The sequence below is a fragment of the Drosophila subpulchrella genome, chromosome 2R (genome assembly GCF_014743375.2).
Source record: "Drosophila subpulchrella strain 33 F10 #4 breed RU33 chromosome 2R, RU_Dsub_v1.1 Primary Assembly, whole genome shotgun sequence".
Lineage (NCBI taxonomy): Eukaryota > Metazoa > Arthropoda > Insecta > Diptera > Drosophilidae > Drosophila > Drosophila subpulchrella.
In genome coordinates, this window is record NC_050611.1 from 9,943,821 (window position 1) to 9,970,611 (window position 26,791).

General features: G+C 43.8%; 7 protein-coding genes across 52 annotated transcripts in view; 4 read left to right on the forward strand and 3 right to left on the reverse strand.

The window, feature by feature from the left end:
• Window positions 1–2,921, forward strand: part of LOC119549658 (potassium channel subfamily T member 2) — a 114,794-nt gene extending 111,873 nt beyond the window's left edge. For all 19 annotated transcript variants that reach the window (XM_037857858.1, XM_037857861.1, XM_037857845.1 and 16 more), the window contains 2 exons: window positions 848–1,036; window positions 1,095–2,921. In XM_037857858.1, the coding sequence (XP_037713786.1) occupies window positions 848–1,036; window positions 1,095–1,388 (483 nt within the window). In that variant the 3' untranslated portion in view covers window positions 1,389–2,921. The remainder of the gene's footprint in view (window positions 1–847; window positions 1,037–1,094) is intronic.
• A 2,488-nt stretch (window positions 2,922–5,409) lies between these two features.
• LOC119550381 (nidogen) lies at window positions 5,410–15,549 on the reverse strand. Its single transcript, XM_037859031.1, has 12 exons — window positions 14,924–15,549; window positions 12,137–12,616; window positions 10,825–11,586; window positions 9,594–10,304; window positions 8,663–8,933; window positions 8,452–8,597; window positions 7,978–8,387; window positions 7,304–7,461; window positions 6,506–6,760; window positions 6,272–6,446; window positions 5,930–6,214; window positions 5,410–5,867 (listed from the first exon to the last, which is right to left on the reverse strand). The coding sequence occupies exons 1-12, from the start codon at window positions 15,152–15,154 to the stop codon at window positions 5,612–5,614; spliced, it is 4,140 nt and encodes a 1,379-aa protein (XP_037714959.1). The 5' UTR covers window positions 15,155–15,549; the 3' UTR covers window positions 5,410–5,611.
• On the forward strand, window positions 6,784–7,494 carry LOC119550382. The gene is made up of 2 exons (XM_037859032.1): window positions 6,784–6,924; window positions 6,984–7,494. Exon 2 carries the CDS (start codon window positions 6,986–6,988, stop codon window positions 7,283–7,285), a length of 300 nt encoding a protein of 99 aa, XP_037714960.1. The 5' UTR covers window positions 6,784–6,924; window positions 6,984–6,985; the 3' UTR covers window positions 7,286–7,494.
• A 3,947-nt stretch (window positions 15,550–19,496) lies between the features above and the next one.
• On the forward strand, window positions 19,497–20,586 carry LOC119549716. The gene is given in 4 exon segments (XM_037857950.1): window positions 19,497–19,601; window positions 19,694–19,816; window positions 20,014–20,352; window positions 20,384–20,586. Coding segments are annotated over 4 exon segments (732 nt in total). The 3' UTR covers window positions 20,549–20,586.
• LOC119551780 (cell growth-regulating nucleolar protein) lies at window positions 20,570–21,640 on the reverse strand. Its single transcript, XM_037861309.1, has one exon. The coding sequence runs from the start codon at window positions 21,520–21,522 to the stop codon at window positions 20,638–20,640; it is 885 nt and encodes a 294-aa protein (XP_037717237.1). The 5' UTR covers window positions 21,523–21,640; the 3' UTR covers window positions 20,570–20,637.
• A 1,398-nt stretch (window positions 21,641–23,038) lies between these two features.
• LOC119551944 (ribonuclease Z, mitochondrial) lies at window positions 23,039–25,913 on the forward strand. The gene is made up of 2 exons (XM_037861633.1): window positions 23,039–24,370; window positions 24,444–25,913. The coding sequence occupies exons 1-2, from the start codon at window positions 23,146–23,148 to the stop codon at window positions 25,517–25,519; spliced, it is 2,301 nt and encodes a 766-aa protein (XP_037717561.1). The 5' UTR covers window positions 23,039–23,145; the 3' UTR covers window positions 25,520–25,913.
• Window positions 25,837–26,791, reverse strand: part of LOC119551941 (sorbin and SH3 domain-containing protein 1) — a 32,950-nt gene continuing 31,995 nt past the window's right edge. For 21 of the 28 annotated variants that reach the window (XM_037861617.1, XM_037861614.1, XM_037861611.1 and 18 more), the window contains one exon: window positions 25,854–26,749. In XM_037861617.1, the coding sequence (XP_037717545.1) occupies window positions 26,581–26,749 (169 nt within the window). In that variant the 3' untranslated portion in view covers window positions 25,854–26,580. Of the gene's footprint in view, window positions 26,750–26,791 lie in introns of all 28 variants that reach the window. The other 7 variants (XM_037861628.1, XM_037861629.1, XM_037861606.1 and 4 more) reach the window with 2 other exon arrangements.

Below are 26,791 nucleotides of genomic sequence, written 5' to 3' on the forward strand. Positions count from 1 at the left end.
TTGGCTATTTATCCTATTACACCCACACGCCCCAGACACACACCACCGATTTCTATGTTCTCTCTATGTTTGTTTGATTTGATTCGATTCACGTTTTCAAGTTTTCACGTTGGTTTGTTCAGCTTTTGTTGAGTTACACCAAGAACACCTATCGAAATCACTTTGAAGGAGTTTTATACTGCGGTTTTGACTTAAATATTACTTAATTTTTATATTTTCTGATCGCAGTATAAACTCTATCTTCGGATCTCTTAAGTTAGATCCTTAAATAGCTTCAACAAACACCAATAACCTCCTTCACACTTTAGTATAAGCTTGATTTTACTGTTGATTTCTTAACAAATTGGCTACAACAATCGAATGTGTTCACCCCGTTGCTTTTCCCCCCGTTGTGGGACCAAGCACTTGCACTCTCACACACTGAGCATCAAAATTATGGGTACACGTCTCAAGATTCAGGCCGCAGAACACTCCACCAAACAGCACGGCAGCCACTGCAATTGCATCAATCAACAGCAGCAACCGCAAGAACAACTGCAACAATCAGCAACAACAATAAATCACAGTCATAACTCGCACCCCGAGGATAATCACTAAAGCAAGGAACTCATGATATAGTAGTCCGAATCAGATATCAAAAAGCCGCATTTCGAGTTGAAGTTCATGTGTTTCTTCTTAATGTGTTAATTTAGTTATTTGAGTAACTTTTATAGTAATTGTAACTAACAACTATAGCCAATTTGTATGTGTAAACGTAATTGAGTTTTGTTGGTATCATAGTGTCTCGGTTTTTGGGCCTACTAACCCCACACTTGGTGGATGTTCCCCATGCTTGCTCCTCTTGCAGATCGACAACGATATACTGCTCCGTCGATCCTCGTCCCTGCGACAGGGCCTTCCCAGCGTGGGCGTCAGCCACGGCCGGAGAAAGTCGTCGCTGGAGGAGATCGGCATAAGTCACTTCACCACCCTCATGCAGGCAACGAACCACAGCAACCCCATCAAGATATCCCTCAACGGCAGCATCGGCATGGAGGTGGGTGCCGAATGATGATCCTTCTCGTTCCCATCCAGAAAACTAACCCTTCGATCAGAATCAAATCTCCCTGCAGGTAACACCACCCGAGGAGCCCACACCCATGTTGGGTGTGCCCTGTGTGCTGGGCAGTGGCGGTGGAGGTGGCATCAACCCATCCGGAGCAGGTTCCTCCACCGGCGGCATGCATGGCATGGGCGGTGGCTCCTCGCTGGCCATCAATACCGCTGACCTGGGACCCGGACCCAGTACCTCCTCGGGCGCCGGTGGTTCGCTGCAGCCACAGGATTCGCTGGGACAGCAGTCGTCGCAGGTGTCATCGCCACAGCATCTGCAGGGAACGATCGTATGATACAACCTGATGTGGGGGCGCCGACTCCGCTCCTCCATGTCGAAAAACAAATGGATATAGAACACGGCCAGCACACACAGACACACCCGTAGAGATAAGTTCTAGGCAGAGCGAAAGTATTAGGAACCCAACCAAATAAACCCACCCACCCCAAAAAAAAACAAAGGCTGTCTGTGGTGTGTGCGATCCCGGTGAATCCATTTCGAGTTCCCTTAAGTTAGTTTCGTACGTTCAATAGATCAGTTCATCCCTAGGAAGTAACCAATAGATATTGTATATTGCATGTTTTGCAATTAGTTGTAAGCTATGAATATGTCGGCTTGGCACAAAGGAAGCTGCCTCAAATTGTGTTTTGGGAACAACAAATGTAGTTAAACTATTGGATAGGTGGGACGATGATTTAGCAAACTGTATAACTGTATATATCTGATGCCTAGTTCTAAGCATATCCGAGGAGCCAGACGTAGCAAACTATCAAATAGATCGGGCTTAGGCGCTAAAATCCATGTATATACCTTAGGTATGACCATTTTGTTGGGCTTCAGCTCGGTTTAGCTTATCCTTCATTCGGGAGAAACTTCCTCTGACCCACGTAAACCCCATATAGATACATATATGAAGGTGCTATCGATGTCTTGTACTATACACACAATTATAGGAAAGGAAGATGGAGAAAAATAAACCAAGAAAGTGAAAAGGTTTTCATAACATAAATTGGAACGGGCTTTGGTATACTCTAATGCTTTACAAAAAACCAACAGAAATATGTATACATATATTAAAATAAATCAAAGAATTTGTATATAAACTATGTATATGTAAGAACCAAAAATGCATTCAAGAAAAACAAAACGAAAAACAAACTACTAGAACTTAATGAAAAACTTAATTCGAAAAACAACAGAATCTAGAAATAGAGCTAGAGTTTAGAGTTAACTACTTAAGGCTAGTTTGGGCCGCGGATGGTGTATCGGCAACTGTACCAAATTCTACGAGCTATATGAACCAGCGTTCGCAGCAAAGACAACCCTCTAGCATAGTGTCAGGCAACGCAACCCACGTCCCTCTAACTGAATTCGATCCCAGCTCTAGGCTCTTTAGGTAGTAGCTAAAGCAAACAATGTACCTACACAACCACATACCACACAAACATCCACACTCACTTAATAATGTTAGTTAAAGCACCTATGGCAGTTTTATAAGGAAATTTTATTCAACGACTACGATGCAATGCATTCCAGAGTCTCGAGAGAATACCTAGTTAAGCTTATGCCCAGCACCCCAGAAACCTATTTATATAGATCTGTATACTTCTGTATCCGTATATCTGCAACCACATAAGCCACATAGATCGAATCGATGTCTCAATGTACAAAAGTAGTTAACTAAACCGCATAAGGCATTGGCTGCAGCATTAGAGATACGTTTAGTGCGGACTAGGGTATAAACTTGCTGTAATATTTATCGGCGCCATGCTCTTTAAGGCATGCCGAACAGAACTCACAATAAACTCAAACTATAGTTGGAAATAAATTAATCGCATTTTTGATTATATATAATGATTAAGTAGGTAATAATCATGGCAATATATTGCTGAATGAGAAGAAATGAAATTCTCAAAATCTTGACAAATACAAGTTGGCGTACTTTTGTTTTTTAAGTTTAACAGACAGAAATTAATGTTACTTTGACGATCGTAAAAGTAACATTACAATAAGAAAACAAATGGGTCTTCCCACAAACTGGTTTTCATATACTTTATGTCGTACCTTGAACCATTACATGAGATTGAGAAATCTGCCTTTATGGTTTTTTAAATACTGAAATACGTTTTCTTGGTTCCATTTATTCTTGTATTTCCAAAAATGGTCGCAGTTTTCTAGCTTTTATAGTGTTCGAGATCTCAGCGTTCATACGGACGGACGGACAGCCGGACAAATGTGGTAAGTGTGCCGGCTAAGTTAAATGTTTATCGACTTGCAAATAATCTGGCATCCCTGGTCCTGGCAATCCGAATGCGTCCACACTAAATGCCTGTCAAAAAACGTGACGAGGCATTGAATGCCAATTTCATTTTTTCATAGCTGGAAAACTGGTTTCACTGAACGTAAGCGCTTAAAAATTGCAAAAACTAAATCTTTTCGGAGTCTTAAATAAAGAAGTGACGTGCTTTTCAGCAGCGGCAAGGAGTAGCGAGGCGGCAGAACAGAAAACTCAGTTAGCCTCTGGCTTTGGCTGCTTGGTGAAGGAGACGGCGGTGGAGATTGCGCCCTCCTCGACTGTGACCCCCTCACACCTGAGACTCCTCCGTGTTAGGTGTCTGGGGTGTGAAGGGGTCGCAGCTGAAGGGGTCGCCATCTCCACAGCCCTCTCGATCGCCAAGTCGCCAAAGCCAAACGCACGCCATGGATTTCAACAATAGGGACGCCAACTTCCATTATCGGCCCAAGGAACTTTTTGAAAAAAAGGCTCCGGGTAGGGTTAAATGGGTACGTCCTGATCACAATTCTCTAAGCATACAACATAAATAATCCTATGTTCCAGAAAGAGGAGGAACCCAATCGACTGCGTAATCTTCGTTATGGATTGAAATGGAAGAAACGCATGGCGGTCTCAAAGGGCTCTACATCCAGCTCTACTTAGAGCTGGTTCCTTCAAGCCCAAGGCTCTGCTTAGCTCACGGATGTCGTTCTGGTTATGCTCTTCGCAAATGCCCTACTCTACTCAACAAATACAGGACATTGGGGGCCAACTCAAAATTGAAATAAATCTTTGCATTTGTAATAAATCACCTCTCATCCTAATTAATAAATCAAACCTAATGATTACTCGGAACTAGTTGATAGTTTGCATAGTTGATAAACTTATAATTATACCCGTTACTCGTAGAGTAAAAGGGTATACTAGATTCGTCGGAAAGTATGTAACAGGCAGAAGGAAGCGTTTCCGACCCCATAAAGTATATATATTCTTGATCAGGATCACTAGCCGAGTCGATCTAGCCATGTCCGTCTGTCCGTCTGTCCGGATGAACGCTGAGATCTTGGAAACTATGAGAGCTAGGCTATTGAGATTTGGCGTGCAGATTCCTGAGCTTCTTACGCAGCGCAAGTTTGTTTCAGTAGAGTGCCACGCCCACTTTTACGCCCACAAACCGCCCAAAACTGTTGCTCCTACAGTTTTGATGCTAGAATAAAAATTTTAACTGAAATGTATTGTTCTCATCAATACCTATCGATTGACTTAAAAAAAAGTTTGCCACGCCCACTTTATCGCCCACAAACCGCCCCCAAACTTCAAAAAATCGTAAATATGAACGTGGATATCTCGGAAACTATCAAAGATATAGAATCAGGATTTCAGATTTAGATTCCGAACCTTTGTACGCAGCGCAATTTTGATACGCGAGTATGCCACGCCCACTCTAACGCCCACAAACCGGCCAAGCCTGTGGCGCCCACAATTTTCATGCTAGATATAAAATTTTAACTGAACTGTATCGGTCTCGTCAATACCTATCGATTGACCAAAAAAAAAATTTTCCACGCCCACCCTAACGCCCATAACGCTTAAATCTGTCTACCGCCGGTAGGTGGCGCATTTCAGTCTTGCTTTGCTGCTTGCTTATTTCCATTTCCCTTTGGTCCCTTTAGCTGAGTAACGGGTATCTGATAGTCGAGGCACTCGACTATAGCGTTCTTTCTTGTTTTTCTTATATATCGGGCATGTCTAATTTAAATGGATGGTCCGATTTCTTCTAGTTTTTATAGTTCCCGAGATGTTGGCGCTTATACGGATGGATGGGAATGGCTGATAGACTGGACTAGTAATCATGAATATATATACTTTATTAGGAAGGAAACGCTTTCTTCTACCTGTTACTTACTTTCCGACGAATACGGTTTACCGTCTTACTCTACGATTAAGGGGTATAGTTACTCAATAAATAAAGCTATTAAAGCAGTTACGATTTAAGATGTATTGTCTAGAAAGTTCCAGCTCCCATCAATTAAAATCTGTCTAAGGCTTGTTTCTCTTTATTAATTATCCTTCGTTATTATTTATTCTTCTTTGAAATGGCACACAGGCACTCCTAGTTAGTTAATTAAATTAAGTTTAGTTTAATTCGATACCGTTCCGCGCTTTGGTTAACTTGCATTGTATGTTGTGGTGTGATGTGTATACGTATCGAAAAATAATTTCAGTTTGCATTAAGCGTAGACTTAGTAACCGGGCGCTGGGATGGTGCATCCGGTGGAGGCACTGGTGCACTTGCAGCTCTTGCCGGACGGAGCCTGTCGGTTCACCAGGCAGAGCCGGGAGTCCGTGCATCCGCCGTTGTTGATCTGGCAGGCACTGTGGTACTGCGGACAGTGCTGCTCCACAACCGTCATGCCGTACATCTTGTGGCTGCCGAAGAAGGGCGGCTGGATGGGCTTCTGCCGCGATCCCAGGCTGTCCACGATCTCCACTTTTTTGCTAAGCAAGATAATATATCCATTAGTAAAGCCTTTCTGGCGTAGACCGTGTTCCAAACTCACGTGGTCCAGTCCGTCCAGTAGAACCGATCGTTTGTGTAGGTGATGCCGAAGGGATAGGACAGCTCGTTGGAGATGGTGCGGATCTGGCGGGTCTGGGGCTCGATGCACTCCACCTTCTTGGTACCCGCATCCGCGTAGCACACCTCACCGGAGTCATCGAGCACCACCAGGGAGTTGGGCAGGGTTACGGCATCTTTGCCCAGGAGAAGCTCGCGACCAGTGCCATCCAAGTTGGACATCTCGATCTTTGGCGATTCGCGGTCCCAATCCGACCAGTAAAGTTTCCTAGCAAGGATAACACAACATTAAAAGGACATTTAAGACCGGAAGTACGAAACTTACGCCCTGTTGGCATCCACGGCAATGCCACGTGGGTTCACCAGCTGCTTATTGATGATAACAGCCCGCAACGAAGGATCCTCCAGGCTGGCCACCTCAATGGTGTCCTTCGAGGAATCCGCCCAGTAAAGACGACGCGAGATCACATCGATGGCAATACCCTCGGGAGATTCAATGTCTAAGGATAAGAAAGGGTTAGGATGCCTATTTCCTTATGATATAATCTTCCTCTCCTACCCGTTTCGATAAAGGTGCGAAGATCTGTGCCATCGTATTTCGTGCTTACGATCTTCTTGGTCGAAATATCGCCCCAGTAGACTCGACCCTCTACACAATCCTTGTCCAGACCAATGGCCATTTGGGCCACCGAAATGGGACGCACATTACGTCCATTAAGGGGAACTCGAGCGATCATCACGCCCTGGCTGACGATCAGGAAGTCCGAGTCCTGCTGCTGACGCTCCTGGCACAAGGATCCATTGCCATAGAAGCCTGAAATTGAGAAACAATTTTAAATGTATTTGGTTATAAAGATATATCAAAGGTTTTTTTATAGCAATCTTAGTATTCCCATCTTTTTCAGTCTTTCCTAGGCCTATCTTCTTGTCTACTCACTATTTCTCTTCAAAATTTTCCGTTTCCTGCTAAACCAGTCAGTAAGTTCATCTCCATGGCTTACCCATACCCAGTCAATATAACCCTATATTCCAACAAGGGATGCGTCTGCTAACGAAGATGTGTAAGATGTGTGTCTGTGACGGGGGACTTAAGGTGAAATGCCGCTCCTTTAACCAACAAAACTTCAGTCCAAGGATTCCCGACGAGGCGGGTAAGCGTCCTACGCACTTTCAGTCCATGCGCGAATTCTTTATGCATCCGCTGACCTGGGATCGCAATAACGGCTATTTCAATGTGGTGCTGGCTCTGTCTATTTTTGGATTCTGCTTCTTCAACTCGTGTGCCCCGTGTGAGCAGAAAAGGGGCGGCCTTGAGGAGCGCACAACCCGCCCACAGTGAGGCCTGGCTATAACTCACCCTGATTGCAAACGCAGACGAGTCCCGAATTGGTCGAACGGCACTGGGCATTCATGTCGCACAAAGTCGGGTTGTTCAGGCAGTTCTGCTCCTCAATGCACACGTATCCATCGCCATGGTATCCAGCAATGCATTGGCACTCGAAGTTCTCAGGATCCCTGAAAATATAACAGCAGAAATATTACATTCAATTCTGATTATTTTATTGGGTGGATCAGAGTTAAATGATTTCTGAATCAATTATGTAAAGACCATCTTATATTTATTGCATTAAACTTTCTATAGCATCGACCTACCTATAAGTTAAACAAAAGAACGCACAGTAGATATACTTGCAAATGCATGGAGTTCCGCGAACGAAAACAGTAGAACCAGCATCGTTATAGATCTTTAGGACCTTATTTATAAACAATAAAGAAAGCGCACTTTTGATCTTTGGATATTCCATTATGATAAATATTGGTACACATGGTCATGGGGTATATCCTATGAAAAGTAGTAATCCAATAATTTAGGAAACAATATTTGATGGATCAGGGATAATTATTCTGGGACAAAGGTTCGATCAATATAGAAAAGGAAATGCAGTGTGATTTATTTCAAATTACGAATGCTGTTCTTGAAAAGCTTAGTAACTAAAACTTAAACTAGTCAAATTCTAAAGACAAACTTACTCTGTGGGCTCGCAGGTGGCGTGGATGCCGCAGTTGTTCACGACGTGGCAGGACAGGGGCTTGCTGGTGCATCCTGTGAGGGGGTCGCCCTGGTATCCCTCCAAGCAGTCGCAGTACTGAACGGCCTGCGCCGAGTCCCACTTGCAGATGGAGTTCGCACCGCAGAAGACGATGCCGCATTTTCCAGCCGGCACACAGCGGTCGTTGACGTCCCGCTCGTAGTCCTTCTGGCAGCGACAAACCCCATTATCGCAGAGGGCGTAATCGCCACAGTGCTCGGCGAACTGGCACTCGGGGGCCAACTGGCAGCGGAAGCCATCGCCTTCGTAGCCCGGCTGGCACTGGCACTCGGGCTTGCCCAGTTCCTCGTTGACAACGCAGTCGGCATGGATGTCGCACATCTCGGGTCTCTGAAAGGGATTCATTTATGGTTTCAAGAAGGTCTCCCACACACAGGCTATTCAGGCAACTAACATTTTCACAGGAGTCGTCGCTGATCGACTCGCAGTTGTATCCATCGCCTCGGAATCCCGGCTGGCAGGTGCAAATGTGCCGGAGCTCTTGGCCAAACCAATTACAGGTGGCGTTGACATGACAATTTCTATCCACATCGCAGGGAACTGCAAGTTATACAAAAATTGGCTAATAAGCAAACAGTATTTGCTATTCGTATGGAGAATCTTACTCAGATCGGAGTTCCTTTCCGGATCATTTTCTTCGGAGTAGGTGCAGTGATCGCCATCCTCGGTTAGTTCGTATCCATAGGGGCATTGGCAAGCGCCAAAAGCATCGCAAGTGGGATACACATCGTGCCTCTCGAGCAGCAGAGGTTCGCAGCGACCATTTTCCCAAACCTCTTCGTGTCCACAAATGTTAGAGCAGGTGAAGCCATCGCCTTGGAATCCTTCGTGGCATGTGCAGCGTCCTACGTAGCAGTCGGCGTCCTTTGAACAGCGCTGTTTAGGGAAATAGGGTTAGCTTTAGTAATGAATTGAAAACCCACTACAAAAGAAACGCTACTAATGCTCTGTAACCAAATATGTAATCTACTTCTAAGCGAACATTTCACCAAAGGCAAGATTTATCTGAACTGGCTTTACACACAGCAAATAGAAATCTTATAAAAGGTAAGAGAATTCCTTTTCTTACAAATTCGAGAAGAAACGTTCTTGAAATCAAGACATTGTAATCTCCTCAGTTTGCTTTTTGATATAACGCGATCTTGATAAAGAGATGAAATAGTCTCTATTTTTCGAACCGATTTGGAGATCTAACTTCGAGAATTCCTTTTCTTGCATATTCGGAAAGAAACGTTCTTGAAATCAAGACAAATAAATCTCTTGAGTTTGTTTTTCGAAATAACGCGATCTTCAAAAAGAGATGAAAATAGTCTCGATTTCTCGAACCGATTTAGAGAATTTAAGATTGAAACGATCTTGGTTTATTACCGAAATACACAAAAATTTAGTATTTTTAATTTTAGACGAAAGGTCCACGCAATGCTAATTAAGAATATATTCAGTGTATGTGTTCGAAAAAGTTCGCCTATTCTATGCATATTTGCTGGATTTTGAAATATACTTCTGAAAAATGCTTAGTTTTATTGGTAAACCTACGTAGCACTCGTCCTGGTGTTGGGGCACCTGGTCCTCAGGGTGTGGATTGGGTTCCGGCTGGGGATACTGCTCCCGATCCCGCTCTCGTTCCCGCTCCTGCTCCTGCTCCCACTGCCGTTGGCGTTCCCGTTCTTCTTCCTCTGCCTGTTCCTTGGCCCGCTGCTCTCGCTCCTGATCCCGTCCCTCCGTCTCCTCGGGATACTGGCTGGGATTGGGGTTTGCATCGGAGGTGGGTTCACCTTGGACCTCACCGGCGGGCGGATACTCGATGTTGTCAGCAGTGCTGTTGGACAGACACCGGTAGCCGTTGCCCTCGAAGCCCTCGGTGCAATAGCAGTTGAATCCGCCCTCCGTGTTGGCGCAGATGGCGTTCTCGTCGCAGACATGGTGGCCCGATGCGCACTCGTCGATGTCCAGACAGACCTCCAGGCCGTTCTCGTCCACCTGGGCGGCAAATCCGTGGTAGCAGTCGCACCGGAAGGTGTCCTCAACTGGAACGCACACGGAGTTGTCCACGCAGTCGGCGGTGCCATCGTTGCAGGCATTCGACTCGGGGGTCACGCCCACCTTGCTCATGGCGCCAATGCGCAGAGCCTCATCTCGTTCAACATAGTCCAGGTCCACCTTGGAGACCTTCTGCAGCACCTTGGTGGCACTGGGGTCCGCCTCGTCATCCCGCAGACAGCTGCTGTACAGAATCCTTTGCTCCACCTGCGGTTAGTGGACATTAACATTTGGGAACTGTTTAAAAGGCTGAGACTCATTTAAAATCTAAAAAATTATATTATTTATTTAATTCAATTTTAAACTTTTTAAAAATATATTATTCTTCATTTTCAAGGCCCTATAACATTTCCTTAAGGACTTAAAGACACTTATTTGAGTTTTGACTAGCTTAAAAAATTATGGCGACCTAAACCAACATTTCATATAAAAATTCAAATAATGTTGTTCATGTAGTTTTTTCTGCGTCGTCATAAACCTTTAAGTTAAGTTAAGTTAGTCAAAATTTGTGCAGGTGATTTTCAAGTTGCTAATTTTTTTTTAAAAGCCTTATTAACCAATTTATTTATTTAATCAAAACATTAATATCTAGATTGCTAATTTTTTAAAATAAATAAAGTCAGTCTAAAATGAAATAAGTGTTTTATCACCCACTCAACTCATTCTATACACTGCTCAATAATTGTTCTTTGTTTTTGTTAGTAAAGATTCAAGGACTTGCTCTCACCTGAATTCCCAGCACACGCTGTTCCCTCGTAACGTTCAGACTGAGCACCTGCACAGACTTGAGTTCCCCAGGCTTCTCGAATGTGTACTCCTCCACGTAGTCAGAAAGAACTAGCTCCTCTTCCGCCGCCACTGCAGGCACCTCTCCATAGATGTCGATCTTCACGGACAGCTGGTCCCAGTAGTTGAGGCCCTCGAACGTCTGGTTGACATGCAGGCTCTCCCCAGAATCGAATTGCAAACGGGAAACGTGTGTGTAGACACCTCCGGTCAGTTGGTAGCCATTGGCCACCCCGCCCACCGACTTGGCGAACAACCAGGGCACGGTGGTCAGCAGGGGCAGGACCAGGCGGAGCTGGGCCCCCTGCTCGGTGGTCAGGGGATTGATGGTGGTGTAGGTGCGACCCTCGCTGGTCACCACATACGACTGCAGCTTGGCCTCCTCGTTGACGGGCTGGTTGTTGAGGTTTCCGCTCAGAGTTCCCGTCACTCGGATGGGTTGATCGTTGGCCAGACAGGACTGGCCATTGCCATAGAATCCGGATCCGCAGACGCAGCAGTATCCCTCGGCCTTGTCGTGGCACTCCGCCCGCTCGTGGCACTGGTGTCCGTGGGCCTGGCAGCTCTGGGCCAAGGCGGGCGACTCCGTGCGGGACTCGGCGTTGTCGGGAGTCCGCACATTCAGCTCGGGCGCAATGGGGGCCACTTCGAACAGCCAGACTCCCGGAACACCCAGGTTGGTGCTCTCGCTCAAGAAACGGGCCTAAGAACGGGAAAACCACAAATTCAATTTTGATTATATGACTTCAAACAAAAATCATAAACATATTTAGCAAATTTCTACCCTCAAACCCGTCTGAACTCCTTGCTCCTAACACCCTAATTATCCTAGCTTCCATGAAGTTCATAAAGGCAATAAAATTACACCATGTCATTTAAAACCTAGACATAGTCTAAATGTAAAAATGTAAATTATTATACAATAAACGTAGCTTAAGGCCACAGTAGCTATAGCAGCAATAAAAAAAAGGTTATAGGTAATTTTTCAATGGCCTTTTAACCTGAGAATAAATAAATAAGTAAATAAATTTTACCATCACAAATTTGTTGTTAAAAGTTAACGTGAAGTTAAATTGTTTGGAAACTCAAATTCGTTTTCTCAATGTTATGTTAATTTTAAGAGCGACAAATTCGTCTGACACAGGACACAGCCTCTGAAACTGAAAGTTTCCGAAAAAGCAATTTAAATCAACGACAAAAGTTAACCTTACATTTAGAAATCGTCCCGTTTATAATAGGTGCTGTACACTTACGTTCTCCGATCCCGAACCATTCAGGGAATAGTGGCGTCCATCCTCAGCCACAAATCCAGCCTGGGCACGAATGTCGGGCAGACCCAGTCCAGCGGTCTCGCCCTGCAGCCAGTTAAGACCGCCATCCGGATAGATGAACTGCACAAAGGTCTTCTCTTCGTCGGCGATCAGGGCCACCTGGAAGGTGTTCAGGCGGTCCGTCTTGGAGTCAAAGTAACCCACCTTGCGCCACGTGGCCACGATCACCCGGCGGGCCTCGAACTCGGACTGGCTACTGAAGGCGTAGCGCACCAATGTGGTGGCTTTGTCGAGGATGTCCAGGTCCTTGGTCTCGAACAGGGAGATCGAGGTGCCCTCATCGCTGTACGAGGTGTCCACATTCGAGTAAAAGGCCGCTATGGAGGCGTAGTCCAGCGGAAAGGGCTGGTTCAAGTACTCAGGGAACTCTGAGTTGAAAGTGAGGATGCCATTGGTGTTGATCTGGGGAATAAGGAAATAAACTGTCAGTATCATATATATGTTATGGAACCTCTTAGAGATACATTTCATCCTAACCCATCAAGCTTATAATTGTATTTAAATGAAAAAGAGGATACCAAACTATCAATGTTTTCAAAACAAATAGGAAATGCAGCTTTATTATGTAGAGATTTATTATTAATTCAATCTTGGTATAAAAAAAATCATCAAAAATAGAGCACTCTAAAGTTTTATCCTAAGTAGCAGATACTTTGGATACCAAATATATAGTATTTCTATAGGATATAATTTCTATAGAAATTCAATAATAGATTCAAAACCGAATTTATTTTATTCCCATAATAGCCTGATATTTTGTTAGGTGTATGGGAATAAGGAAGTTGCACTTGGGATCGTTTGAAGTGGAAATACTTGGGCTCCATATGGCGTGGCAATTAGTGCGCCCCGAGAAGTGCTAACGGGCCACTTAACTCCTAATGGGCCTTCGCCTGGCGGAAACAAAACAACAACAAACCATTAACAGGGCGGCAAATGATATGACGAAGGGATGTGTTCTCGAGATGCATGTAATATGGGATCCGCTACCAGGTCTCCTAATTGAGTCCTCGGCCGACATCTGCCCATCGAAATTTCTAAATTTAGCAGCATCTCCAGCGATGCAACAGGCAATCTGAATAAACAACTCGGAATTGGAGCACAGGTGTTTGAGAAATGCCTTTCTTGTGGTTGCCGACAGGACGGAGCATAAATCATGTATTTTCTCTGGCACCACGGGTTCCATTCATCTCGGCGGGGGAACGCGCCATGTCTGGAAATTCCGGCACCTTGGCAGGTGATTTGTACGCATTTCCAACTCCACAAGCATAATATACAAGCCGCAATGGATGCCGAATTGAGGTTGGGAAAGCAAACACCAAATACTTCATGTTTTGTTTGGCCTATTTTACACACTTGAGGTGTTCCAGATTTTGACTTGTTTTATTTTGGTAAATGATTGGTAAATATTGGTAAGGTTCTTTACTAAAAACAAACACGGAAGCTAACTTTGGCAAGCCTTTATTTATACAATTGAAGGTGTACTTCTGAAATACTACTATATATACATATGTATAAAATGACAATATATTATGGCGGTTTTGGTTACCATTGCAATTTTTATTCATTAAAAATATTAAGTTTAAAATGTCAATATATTCTATATTATATATCTAAATTAATTTTGATCTTTAAAAATATTGTTGATGTTCAAAGTAATACGTGTATCCTCGAACAGATCAATCATATGCCTTCAAGTCTTAACTTTATATTCACCACATTGGCTTTATATAATTTTTGATCGAATAGACCGCCTTTCAATACTGCATTGCTTATTATATATACCTTGAAAATACATTTTTTGTCAATCAAAAAAGAAGAGCCTGATTGTAATTAAGCGTTTTCTTATCAAAAAGGTATACTATGTAAACTCCAATACCGAAACCCTCTCAAATCTGGACTGGGGTTATTCACACGCTTTTGTGGATTGAAATGTGACGATTCTATTTATACGTCCGTCTTATATTTTCGACACCAATTTGACCCGGGAGCTTTGGAACAGGCGACAGGCTCCTCTGATCTGTTCGGCCATTCCGTCAAGGAATGCCAATGAAATTTATGGATTTCTATGGCCATAGTGCCTATTCCGGTCCGTTTCGATTCTGTGCCGCGTGCTATTTCTCTACGTCAGACACATAAATTCAGTTAATAAAACTAACAAAATGCAGAGCAGATAAAAAAGCGTTCAAAAATAGGCGACACTCGCAGAAGACTCTTCACTGGGAGAACTCATAACTTTGGCTGCCAAGTGCCGAAACCACTCAGACATTTGGATGCTGGGATGCTGGCAGTTGGCCAAGGCGGCAAAGCGACATCAATGGGTTCGGTTTTTGGTTTTTGGTTTTTGGCTTCTAGTATTTGGTTTTTGGTCTTGGACCACCCCCAAGTGGCTGCGGATTCATGGCATGTTGGCGGGATTGGGACACCCGCGTGTGTGGAAATCGATGTGCGACCTGTCATGTCTTGTTTTGCCGAAAATTAATGTCGCCTATAAATACACGCGGGCCACAACAAAGCGGTCTGCCACAGAATTAGAAACATACTTGTCTAGAAACTATTAAATCGCTTTCTATTTGCATATTGATTGGGCCTTATCGACGCGAGCTTATCACCGCGATGCGAAAATTCATTCAGTGCACAATCTTCGAGATACTTTGTAGCCGAACCTGAACCCTGAACCAGTATAGTATTTAAGGGGGGTATATTACTCACATAGAGCTGATCGTACTGCTCGCCGTAGAAGTGAATGGGCTGCTCCAGTTGCAGCTCGAAGGTCTTGCTGTCGCCCTTGGGCAAATAGTGGATGCTGCCCAGGGATCCCTCCTCGAACTCGTAAAGTTCCGAGGGTCGCAGGCTATCCAGGTAGTGCTCGAACTGACCGCTCACGAGGATCACCGAGCTGAGCAGCAGGCAGCCGAGGAATTTACTGCCGAAGCTCGGCATTATGGCGGGATATATGTAGTTCTTATTTATATCTTATTATATCTCCTCAATTCTTTGACTTTGACACGCGGGGACTTCACAATTTCGCCATAGGCATTTTCACACTAGACACAAAACCGAATTCTTAGAACACTTTTGCTTTCGCCGCCTCAAGTTTGATCCAAAAATATAGGCGGTTTATAAATAAAATGTGGCACTATCTATTCAACGTGTTGTATATATAATACAGAGGTGTCTGCCGTGTGTATAGTTTGACAGATTTTTGGAACTGTCGCTCCAAGTGGCGGCCCAGCTCCTCTGCTTTTGCTTTGCTGACTTGGTGCTTTTCTTTTGCTTCCTAAGCACGCGAGCAGGGAAAACCGAACGAACCGCACGCCTTGCCAACAGATTCTCGACTGATTGGCCGTCGCCTCCGCAGTGGATTCTCCTCGACTCGGTGCTCATCCGTCCGTCACCCTCGAGTATCTGTGTGAGCTGCTGGCCGTGTGTGAGTGTGTGGGTGAGTGCCGGAAAGCGAGAGTTTTTCTGGAGGCCCCAGATACTCGTATCCCCGAATAGGATCCACAAACTGCAGTCCCAGTCCGTTGCTGTTGCATTAAGACAGTTCTTCATTGATGTTTACCATCAACAACAATTATAGCCAAATTAAATAATCAGTTATCAATGACAAAGACATGGAGAAGATTCGGACTAATCCAGAAGAATTATCGACCAAACTGGTATAATTCGGAAACATGCTTATTGAAAAAAGTGACAAAATTATTTTTGGGCCATTCTTCATAGCGATAGCAACATATAATTTTCTATATTCCACATTTTCAGAATCAGCAATTCGTGGAAATCGTGTCCAGTGTTTATATTGTCAAATTTTATATTCTTATTTACACTTTTTTTAGAACCAGTCATTCCTTTAAGATCGCTATGAATGTTAAGTTTGTATACCCCTTACTCATAAAGTAAAAGGGAAAACTTTGTTCGTCGGAAAGTATGTAATATAAATATGTATAGGTAGTATATATTCTTGATCAGGATCCATAGTCAAGTCGATCTAGCCATGCCTATCTGTCCGTCTGTCTGTATGCCCGTATAAAGGCTGTGATCTCGAAGACTATAAGTGCTAGAAGAAATCGAACTATCCATATAAAGGAATCGACGCTAGGTGGCGTGGTGTTCACTCTTGGAAACAGTCGAACACCGGCTATAGCGTTCTCTCTCGCTTTTGTGTTACTATAAGCGATGTGGGTATTTGAAAAATTAATTTTCTTTATTGTTAAATTAAATAAAATTAATTTATAGTAATATCCTGAGATGCATGCAGATAAAGATGCATTGACGGGGGCAGATTAGACATTTAGTTCCTCTCATGGCCGGGCGGCTCAATTGTTTCCGAATTGGCCTTAATCTCGGCCATTTCTTCTTGCTTAGGAGGCGCCTCGATGTGGGAGGTGACGTGGTGGCAAGATTTGGAGTAGAGTTAGTCATCTCCTGATTTCTCTCTTAGGGACCCAATAACATCTTCGTCGATGCGGTAAGAAGCCTCGTTGTTGAAAAAGGAGGTCCGAAGGTCTATCTTGTGGATCAACCTGGCGGCATGGCCAGTGGAGCTGTATCTATGTATTTTCGAACAGCTTCGGGTGAAGCTGGTTCCTTCAAGACCTTGGCTCTGTTCTGGTTAGGCATATTTTAGTTTTCCACCGCCGACAGGCCCTGTTTGGAGAACTGCTGCCCTTGATCTTGCTTGAGCACCGACTGCAACTTACGCAGCTCGTCAGTGTTCCATGTATTGGTGAGGTGGAGCAGCAGGCCCTTTCCCAAAAGCAGCTCATCCTCCACATATTGGTTTGCTTCTCCTTCTGGAATATAGGATTGTTTATTGCCTTGAGATCAACGCGCTCCTGCTGTATGCTTTTAGAATTCAGATCAGTACGTACCCATTTAACACTATCCGTCATGATGGAGTCTTTTTCTTCAAAAAGTTCCTTGGGGCGATAATGGAAGTTGGCGTCACTGTTGTTGAGATCACTGTTGGGCTTTTGGCATTGGTGGCTTGTCGAGCGAGAGGGGTTTGGAGATTGGGACCCCTTCAGCGGCGACCCCTTAACACCTGAGACACCTGACACTGAGGTGTCAGGCCATCACATTCTGATTTTCCTACAACGAGGCTTCTCACCGTATCGACTATTGGAGCCCAAAGAGAAGGAGCAGGGAATGAGAATCTCTATGCCAACCCTGTCCACCACTTTCTCCTCTCACAACGAGGCCACTGCTAACCATGAAGAAATGGCCGAAATTAAGTCCGGAGACGATTGAGACGCCTGGCCATGAGGGCAACTAAAATTGTAATCTGTAGCCGTCAATGCATCTTTTTGTGAAGGTGTCTCAAGTATGGAGAGGTCGCAGCCGAGGAAGTAGCGATCTCCGCAGCCGTTTTCTTCGCCAAGCTGCTAAAGCCAGAGGCTCAGTTTTCTGATCTGTCGCCAGGCTGCTCCTTGCCGCTGCTGAAAAGCACGTAACACCTTTACTTAAGGCCCCGAATAGGTTTGTTAAGGTTTATTCCAATTTGTAAGCACTTACTTTCAGTGAAAACCAATTTCCAGTTGTGAAAAAATGAATATGGCATCCAATATCTTGACAGATTTTTGACAGGCATTTAGTATGAACGCATTCGGGTTGCCAGGATTAGAGATACCAGATTATTTGCGAGTCGATAAACTTTTACCTTATCCGGGACACTTATCACATTTGTCCGTCTGTCCGTCCGTCCGTCCGTATGAACGATGAGATATCGAACACTATAAAAGATAGAAAGTTGGGATTAAGCATGCAGACTCTATAAATTGTAACGTTCCTCTTAATGTAAAATGGGACAATTTTTCGCACAAATGTAAATTAATTTTTTTATATTTATATTTATATTTTGAACTCTTAAACATCACATTTGCGTCAACAAAGAATTTGCCTCTCATATTTATTCGGATAGGAAGAATGAGTAATCCTTACTGCCCACCTCAGCTATGTCTTCTGTGGATCCCAAACAACCGATCACTGTTGCTAAATAATTTAGAATAATATATGACAGTGATTAATGTAATATATATTTATTTCTTAAATAAAATAAAATACAAAAGAAATGTAGTTATTTTTTTTAATGAGCTTTTCAAAGATGTCATAATCCCTACTCCCTACTCCAAACCCATTGATGCGACTAGTTAGTTTCGGACGTTCCAATTCTAGGGAACTAACTTGAGGCGGGCACGTGCCGCTCTGTTGCTCTTGCCCCCCAAAATTCCCCAACGCATGCCACCGTGAAGCGCCGTGAAAGAAGGGAGGAGCGGTTACCTTATACACAGATACGTACATCCGAGTCCACACGCATATCCACACCCATTCCTCAAGTCTGGTCCCCCCACTCGAAGACTTTTTAAACAGTGGTGCCTATTTGGATATTTCTGGATTTATTTAAGTATGTGACAACAAGATTACAGTAAATATCAAAATAGGGAATATATATTTATAAGAAAACATTTAACCAATTGTTAAATACTTTTATGAATTGGTTTTGGCTTGTAGGTGCCCATAAAAAAAAATTAACTCTGATATATTAAAAACGTTATTAATAAATCTCAGTTTCACTAATGTACATATGAATATTTCTAAAATGATGTTTGGTTTTTCCATTGGTTTCAATGAAAATATTTTATTCTATGTAGATACGTATACTCCATATCATATCATTTTGTTAAAATATACATAAGATATAATGTTTCTGATATACAAAACTAAAAAAAGGAAAACTAAATATAATTCATATTTCTTTCTGGAGTTAATATTTGAAATTTAGTAAAAATCTAGGGATAGGGATACTTTATCCCATCTGATTTCGTATCTCAACAAACATCACTGTTCCACTCCACTCCCTTTCTTCGGACGGGGTGAGTGCGAGTCGAAAATAAAAAAATGGTAAACTTCTGAGGCAGCGACGCAACGTCTGCGCCCTGACTGATGATGATCGGGTGCTGGCGAGGAATGGGGAGCTGGAATCCAAGATGCAACTGGAACCAAATACGTAGGGGGGGGGGGACGGCAGTTGGACTATTTATGATGTATTTCTCGGTTAATTAGTTGCAGCTGAACGCAGCGGAATGGGTGTGGGAATGGAATTGGGATCGGGAACGCTTCCGCATGCATTTGCTAGACATCATCCCAAAGACCAAAAGAAAGTGCGTGGCTCAGGGCCCTGGGTAATTTTTGCTATATTTGGATATTGCGCCGCTTGATCGGTGATGGATGCCTGGGCCTTTTCATCGTTTATCTTCGAGTGCAGCGGGCTAATGGAACTGCAATGCGTTTCCAGGAACTGGAGCGGAACAATGACGACGACGATGGTCATGATGACGCTGCGCCCGGGCAGACGGCTCGGCCAATTTCGGGTGGAGTAATTAAAAACGTAAATTAGGCCCCAAATTAAAAGCCTTCAAATGTTACGCAAAATTAGACTTCCAAAGTGACTACCGAGTTATAAATGCCACTGGCTTCTAGATCAAATTAACCCTGGCATTGCAGAAAATGTATGGATTTCTGCTGCTGCTCCTGACCGTTTGGGTCACGGGCAGAATTATTAAACCGGAGTTGGATGAGGAACTGAATGCTTTCGATACAATGGTAGGTTGTTATACCCACTAACCGACTTCAGTACATGGACTGGTACATTCAAACAAACAACGAGATTATTGATCGTACATACACATACATATGGCAAAATTATATATTACTAATTTAAAAGTAGTATATGCAATTCTTGAAAATCAGTCAAAGCACTCATCTTATAAAAATTCAGACTCTACAATTTTATAATGCAGCATGACTTCTGATGCGACCTGCCCGACGAAAGTCCGCAATTCTGCGACTGCCAGATGGAATGGCACGAAAATATCAACTACGAGACGGATGAAGAGGAACAGACGTACTTGTTTGTGAGTTCAGTTGAGGAGGATAAACAAATAGTCAACTTATTGTGGTTCAGTGCTCTGCGGTGCAGTTTCGACAAAACAAAGTTCCTGGGCAGGAATCGCCGTTCACTAAATCTGTTTGAGGTAAAGGAGCTTTTGGAAAGCGATCTGGTCAACGATGCGGACGTGGAGCTGCTTTATGACACCTAAGTCAAGTGCGACAAGCATGGTAGGTTTGAGTTGCAGGAGGTATTTCTCAAATATAGTAAGCCTTTTCCAGCGCTCTTCCATTTGCTGCACAAGACCCCTCTCCCGCCTCGGCTGTCATCCATATCACGAGATGATCATCCACTGCCCAAAAAAGCGATTCCGTCAAAAAGCCCAGTGCGAAGAGACCCGCAACCATCTGAAGCAATGTATGCAGTACCTAAAGTACAAATCCTAGAATTGGATTAAAGATACGAACTGATCTGGCAGCTTACACGTTTATTGTCCTTCGATGTAAATTAACTATGACTAAGGTGGGATACTTGGCTAACTAGCAATCTTGACCGTATCGCCATCTACCTGCAGGGAGTCGGCGATCTTGAGTTGCTTGTCAAAACGTTTCTGGAACTTCTTGGCCTGCTTTTCGGTCAAGTCCTCGACGGAGAGATGCTTGGTGTACTTCTTGAGCAGCTTCTTGCGCAGTTTTTCGAGGAAAATGCCATCAGTCTCCTTGGCAACGAGCTTGGTTAGCTGGCCAGGCCAATCAAAGTCGGTGGAGATGCCATTGGAGCTCTCCTCGGGAGCAGCATCCTCGGTGGCCTCCAGTTTGGCCTTCTTCTTGGGTGGCGCCTCCTCCTCAGCATCTTTCAGCTTCTGCTTCTTTTCCGCCTTCTTGGGTGGCGCCTCCGCCTCGGCATCCTTCTTCTGCTGCTCCTTTTCCGCCTTCTCCCTGGCCAGCTCCGCCTGCTTGGCCTCCTTCATCTTGTTCATCTCCTTCTCGAGGATGTCCCACACCTGGGTGGCCTGCTGGCGGGGAATCTTAATGCAGTTGGCCACGAAGTTCTCGAACTTGGCCCTCTTGCGCGGCACATTGTCGACGCTCTGGAGCTTCTGGAAGGCCGATCTTACTGGCCCCGAAAGATTGTACTCGCTGCTGTCGAGGATCGCACGGATGATGTCCATCCAGCTCTCCTGCTTTTGGGCATTCTTGTTGCGCGGCTCCTTGGCGGAGAAGCTACCGTTTTGGCTGGCGTACTTCTGGGCCTCGGAGATGCACTTGGTGTGGGCCACGTACTCGTCGCCGTAGAAGTCCTTCAGGCAGTCCATGCAGGACACGTTCTTCTCGTTCCCGCGACACCGCATCTGGTAGTGCTTCTCCACCGCCGGCTTCTTCACCGACTCGCCGCAGATGTTGCACGTGAAGAAGACCATGGTTCCTAAGTGGCTGGTGTCTTGGTTTTCGGAGAATCCTTGGAGCTTCAAAGGATTTGGGTTGAATTTGATGCCGGCGGAGGGCCAAACAAAACGCACGTGGGCAATAAAGTGACCGCACTCGGCATAAATAACAAAGATTTAGTGTTGGTCAACCACGATTCCAGGGATGCAAATTATACAAAAAAATTTTATTTTATCTGTTTATAATTAGCAAAAGTTAAATAAAAATAGATTATTTATTTATTTATATAAAATTATTTGAAAAAAAACCCAATATAAAAACCCATAAAAACTTATGATGTAAAGCCTTCAATGAATTCTTAATTATTAGAAAACAAATGGTAATCTTTCAAATCTTTGACTATTATAAAACCATAAAGTATACAAGGGTGGTCAAAAGTATTTTCACAAAAAAAAAGTTAAATATATTCATAATTTGAACTTACATCTTGTTTACTTTGGCATCAATGGAAAGGTAATTTAAATGCCGTTTGAATGATACAATACATTTCTTAACACATTCAGTACTTATTGAAAAGGACGAAATTGTGTGAAAATGTCCTTTTTGAACTTTTTTCCTCGACTTGAAAACTTAAATTTTTTGATGCAAAAAGTTTCTTCAAACAAAAATAATAGTAACTGCAAAAAGAATTTTTCAAAAATCATTTTGCTTATATTTTTTATGATTTTTTAAAGGTGACACTGTCGGAAAAAATTTGTATGAAAAAGAGAAAAATATGGCTAAAATGCATGTTTCTAAGCATTTTCAAAAAATCATAAAAAATATAAGCAAAATGATTTTTGAAAAATTCTTTTTGCAGTTACTATTATTTTTGTTTGAAGAAACTTTTTGCATCAAAAAATTTAAGTTTTCAAGTCGAGGAAAAAAGTTCAAAAAGGACATTTTCACACAATTTCGTCCTTTTCAATAAGTACTGAATGTGTTAAGAAATGTATTGTATCATTCAAACGGCATTTAAATTACCTTTCCATTGATGCCAAAGTTAACAAGATGTAAGTTCAAATTATGAATATATTTCATTTTTTTTTTGTGAAAATACTTTTGACCACCCTTGTATACAGTTTGTGACTTTAAGTAAATTAACTAACACGTTTTAAAGCTTTAGTTTTGGTGCGAATTTTAAAAATGTAATGTAATTTTTTAAATGTAATTTTTAGTTTACAGGGAAGAGTTAAGAAACAGCTAACAGGTCTATGAAAAATTTTTTTCGGGGCTATGAAATTATTATTATTAAGCGGAATTCGGGTGAAACTTGTATTAATGTTTTCGAACATTCCCATCGAACTTTTCCCTACCGAATATATTAGCACACACAAAATTTATTGATTGAATTATGATTGTTATGGTTAGTTAGTTGTGATTGCACGCAAAGAAAGTCGAAAACAATTTTTTTTAATTTCTGAAATATCGTAAAATCGCCAAAGCTTGTGCGATATATCGCGAGCGTAGTGTCATCACTAATGGCAACAGCTGTTCTTAGACACACGTTGTAGCGGCTGACGAAATCCATGCTAATTGTTTGGGGTAAAACCCGGCTTCTCTGTTATTATAAACTATAAGTTCAACGGGCCGCGATTGCAAACGCCGACGAAATACGCATGTATTTAGTGAGATCCAGTCGGTCGCCCATCCACAGAACTCTGCGAACCCTGACGACGAGTAAACCGATGGCGGCCACAATAGCCTCCGCCAAGGATCCCCTGACAGGACCTCGCTACGAGCGGGAACCAAATGTGCTGAAGAAGAAGCTGGCCTCCGTGGTGCCGGGCACCGTGAACCTGCAAGTACTGGGCTCCGGCGCCAATGGAGCCCCTGCCGCCGTCTACTTGTTCACGGATCAGGCCCGATACTTGTTCAACTGCGGCGAAGGAACCCAGAGATTGGCCCACGAGCACAAGACACGACTCTCCCGGCTGGAACAGATCTTTCTTACCCAAAACACTTGGGCATCCGCCGGAGGATTACCCGGTCTCACGCTGACCATCCAGGATGCCGGAGTGCGCGATCTGGGACTCCATGGACCACCTCATCTCGGCTCCATGTTGCAGTCAATGCGACGCTTTGTGGTGCTGAAGAACCTGCAGGTGCGGCCCATCGACTGCTCCGAGGGCGCCTCCTTCGAGGATTCGATCCTCAAGGTGGACTCCCTGCCGCTGATTAGCTCAACAGATCCAACGAAGAGTGTGATCAACTACATTTGTCAGCTGAAACCGCGTGCTGGCGCTCTGAACCTGGTCAAGTGTGTGGAGAAGGGTGTGCCTCGAGGACCTCTTCTGGGAGAGCTCAAGAACGGAAAGGATATCACCTTGCCCGATGGAACAGTGGTGCTTTCAGCTGACGTCTCCGAGCCCAGTGAAACTGCTCTCTCCTTCGTTTTTCTGGATGTTCCCTCAGAGGACTATCTGGCGGGACTCCTCACACATGGCAAAAGGCTCAAGCAGTTGGGCGAAGAGAAGCTAACCGAAGTGGCCTTGGTGGTGCACTTCACGCCTTATCAAATGACCTCTCGGCAGGAGTACAAGGATTTCGTGAAGGAGAATTTCACGCCTGACACCCAGCACATCCATTTAAGTTCCCCATTAAATCAATTCTCTGGTTATGCAGCTGCCCATCGCATCCAACACCAATTGCACCAACTGGCCCCGCAGGTGTTCCCATTGCTGGGCGAGCAGCTACCATGTCAGAGTCAGAGCCTTAGTCTTAATCTGAAGAAAACCAAGTTGAATGAGACCGATATTGAAAATAACGCGAATGCTAAGGACACCGAGGAAGAGGAACAGGGCGTGGTAGCCATGAGCAACTTTCATTTGAGGCCAAGAAAGGGTGGGTACTATTATTTCATACCCTTCAGATTTCAATCAATACTAAAGTGTTATTTTTTAATATATTACCTAAGGTCTGGATCGCACCCTGGAGTCCAAGCTCACGCCGGAGGAGTACGTTAAGGAAACCCATGCCGTGCCCGGCTTTACAGAGCTCTTGGCCAAATATAAGGAAGATTATAGTTTCCCCAACAACTCGGCCGACTGTTTTCCGAAGATAATTTTCCTGGGCACTGGCTCCTGCATTCCCAACAAGACACGCAACGTTAGCTCCATTCTGATAAAGACTGCGATCGATGCCTATGTATTGTTGGATTGTGGAGAAGGCACCTACGGCCAGATTGTGCGGCTTTATGGACGCGACCAGGCGCAACAGGTTCTTCGACAACTGCAAGCAATTTATGTGTCACATTTGCATGCCGATCACCACATTGGATTGATTGGTCTGCTCCGGGAAAGAAGGCAACTGGAACCCAAGGCTGAGCCGCTGATTTTACTGGCTCCCCGGCAAATTGAACCCTGGCTGGACTTCTACAATCGGCAGATAGAAACGATTGAGGATGCTTATACTCTAGTGGGCAACGGCGAACTTCTAGCTAGTCCCCTAGCCGGAGAGAAGGTTGAACCTCTGGGAATCACATCCATATCCACCTGCCTGGTGAGGCACTGCCCGAACTCATTCGGAATAAGCCTTACTCTGGCAGCTAAGCACAAAAACGAGCCCGTGAAGATTACCTACAGTGGTGACACCATGCCCTGCCAGGATCTGATCGATCTGGGTCGCGACTCCACAGTGCTCATCCACGAGGCCACCATGGAGGATGATCTGGAGGAGGAGGCTAAGTTGAAGACGCACAGTACCGTGTCGCAGGCTATTCAGCAGGGCCGTAACATGGATGCTCGCCACACGATTCTCACCCACTTTTCGCAGCGTTACGCGAAATGCCCGCGGTTGCCGAGTGACGAAGATATGCAACGAGTTGCTATAGCTTTTGACAATATGGAAGTGTCCCTGGAGGATTTGCAGCATTACCACAAGCTCTATCCCGCCCTTTTTGCCATGTATGCCGAATATACGGAAGAACTGGAGCAGCGGGCGGTAAAACGGGAGTTGAAACAGGAGCGAAAGCGCAAATTGGCAGAAACGTGATCGCGACTGGTTCAACGGAGGTGCAGGATTATTTATTCAATCAGCTACTGTTAATCTAATATTAGGGATGAGTGCTAAATGTTAAGTTGTGTAGCTATGCCTTGGACTCATGAAATGTACCCAGAAGCAAAGCGAGAATATATAGATTTTATATATTTGTTAATACATGCCATATTTGCATACAACTATGCATTTAAGCGGTAGCTTATATATGGGATTTTATTCTTTTTTAAGACTTTTTTGGTCAACTACTCAATATTTTGGTGTTTGTGCTTTTAATTCCCCCGCAAGCCCAATAAAATATTACAATCCTCAAATGTTTTTTAGTTTCTTCTTTATTTACTAAATACGCTTGCAACAGTGTCTGTGTAATAAACGCTTTTGTAATGATTTTAAAATGGTTTCTGTTGGTTCGGACTCGACAATATCATCATAAATAATATTAATAATTATCAATAATAATTATCCACATTGCCGACTCAACAAGGGGCACTTGAATCTTAGCACTTTTTTTTTCTCATTTTTTGATTTAATTTTTAGTCATTTAATTTTCAACTTTAAGGCACTTTAGTTCAACGGTCTCCACTTCTTTCTTTTTTTTTGTAATTGATTTTCTTTTTGGAAATTAGCTGTGACTAGTTAAAATTAGTAGGTAAACGACAAAGTATATATATGTATGATCTTAATTTAGGTCCTTCGATATTTGGTGTGTGTGTGTGTGTGTTTGGGTGAACGGGGTGTCGGAGTTGGGAGGGTGGAGGGGACAACTTCTGGTTAATATTTGCATCTCATAAATAAACGTAATTCCAACATTGATATAATTAATGCTCTGTTTAAAAATAAATAAATAGCTTTAAATTACGGCAAAACGAAAGCAGCAGAATTAGCGGGATAAGAATTATTCAACAACAACATAAAATAATCCAGTAAAACCAAGTCAGAATTAATCATAGAACTGCCTTCGCCCCGGCCACGCTGATTCCTCCTCACATTAGACTACAAATTCATTAAGATTAGAGACGAACGGCGATCCGGGGGCAGGATCCTCCGGCCGATCTCCTCTAGGCCCGTTCCACGTAGTTGCCGGGGAATGTGCCGAAGCAGCCGGTCCTCTGGGAGGTGCCCACGAACCATCCGTCGTCGCACTTCTCCAGCACATGGACCACATCTCCCTCGAGCAGTTCCAGTTCGTCGGAGTTCTGGGGCCGGTACTTGTACAGGGCGCGGTACCTAGAAGAAATATCAAATTAATAATGTTTAAAACACATCCTT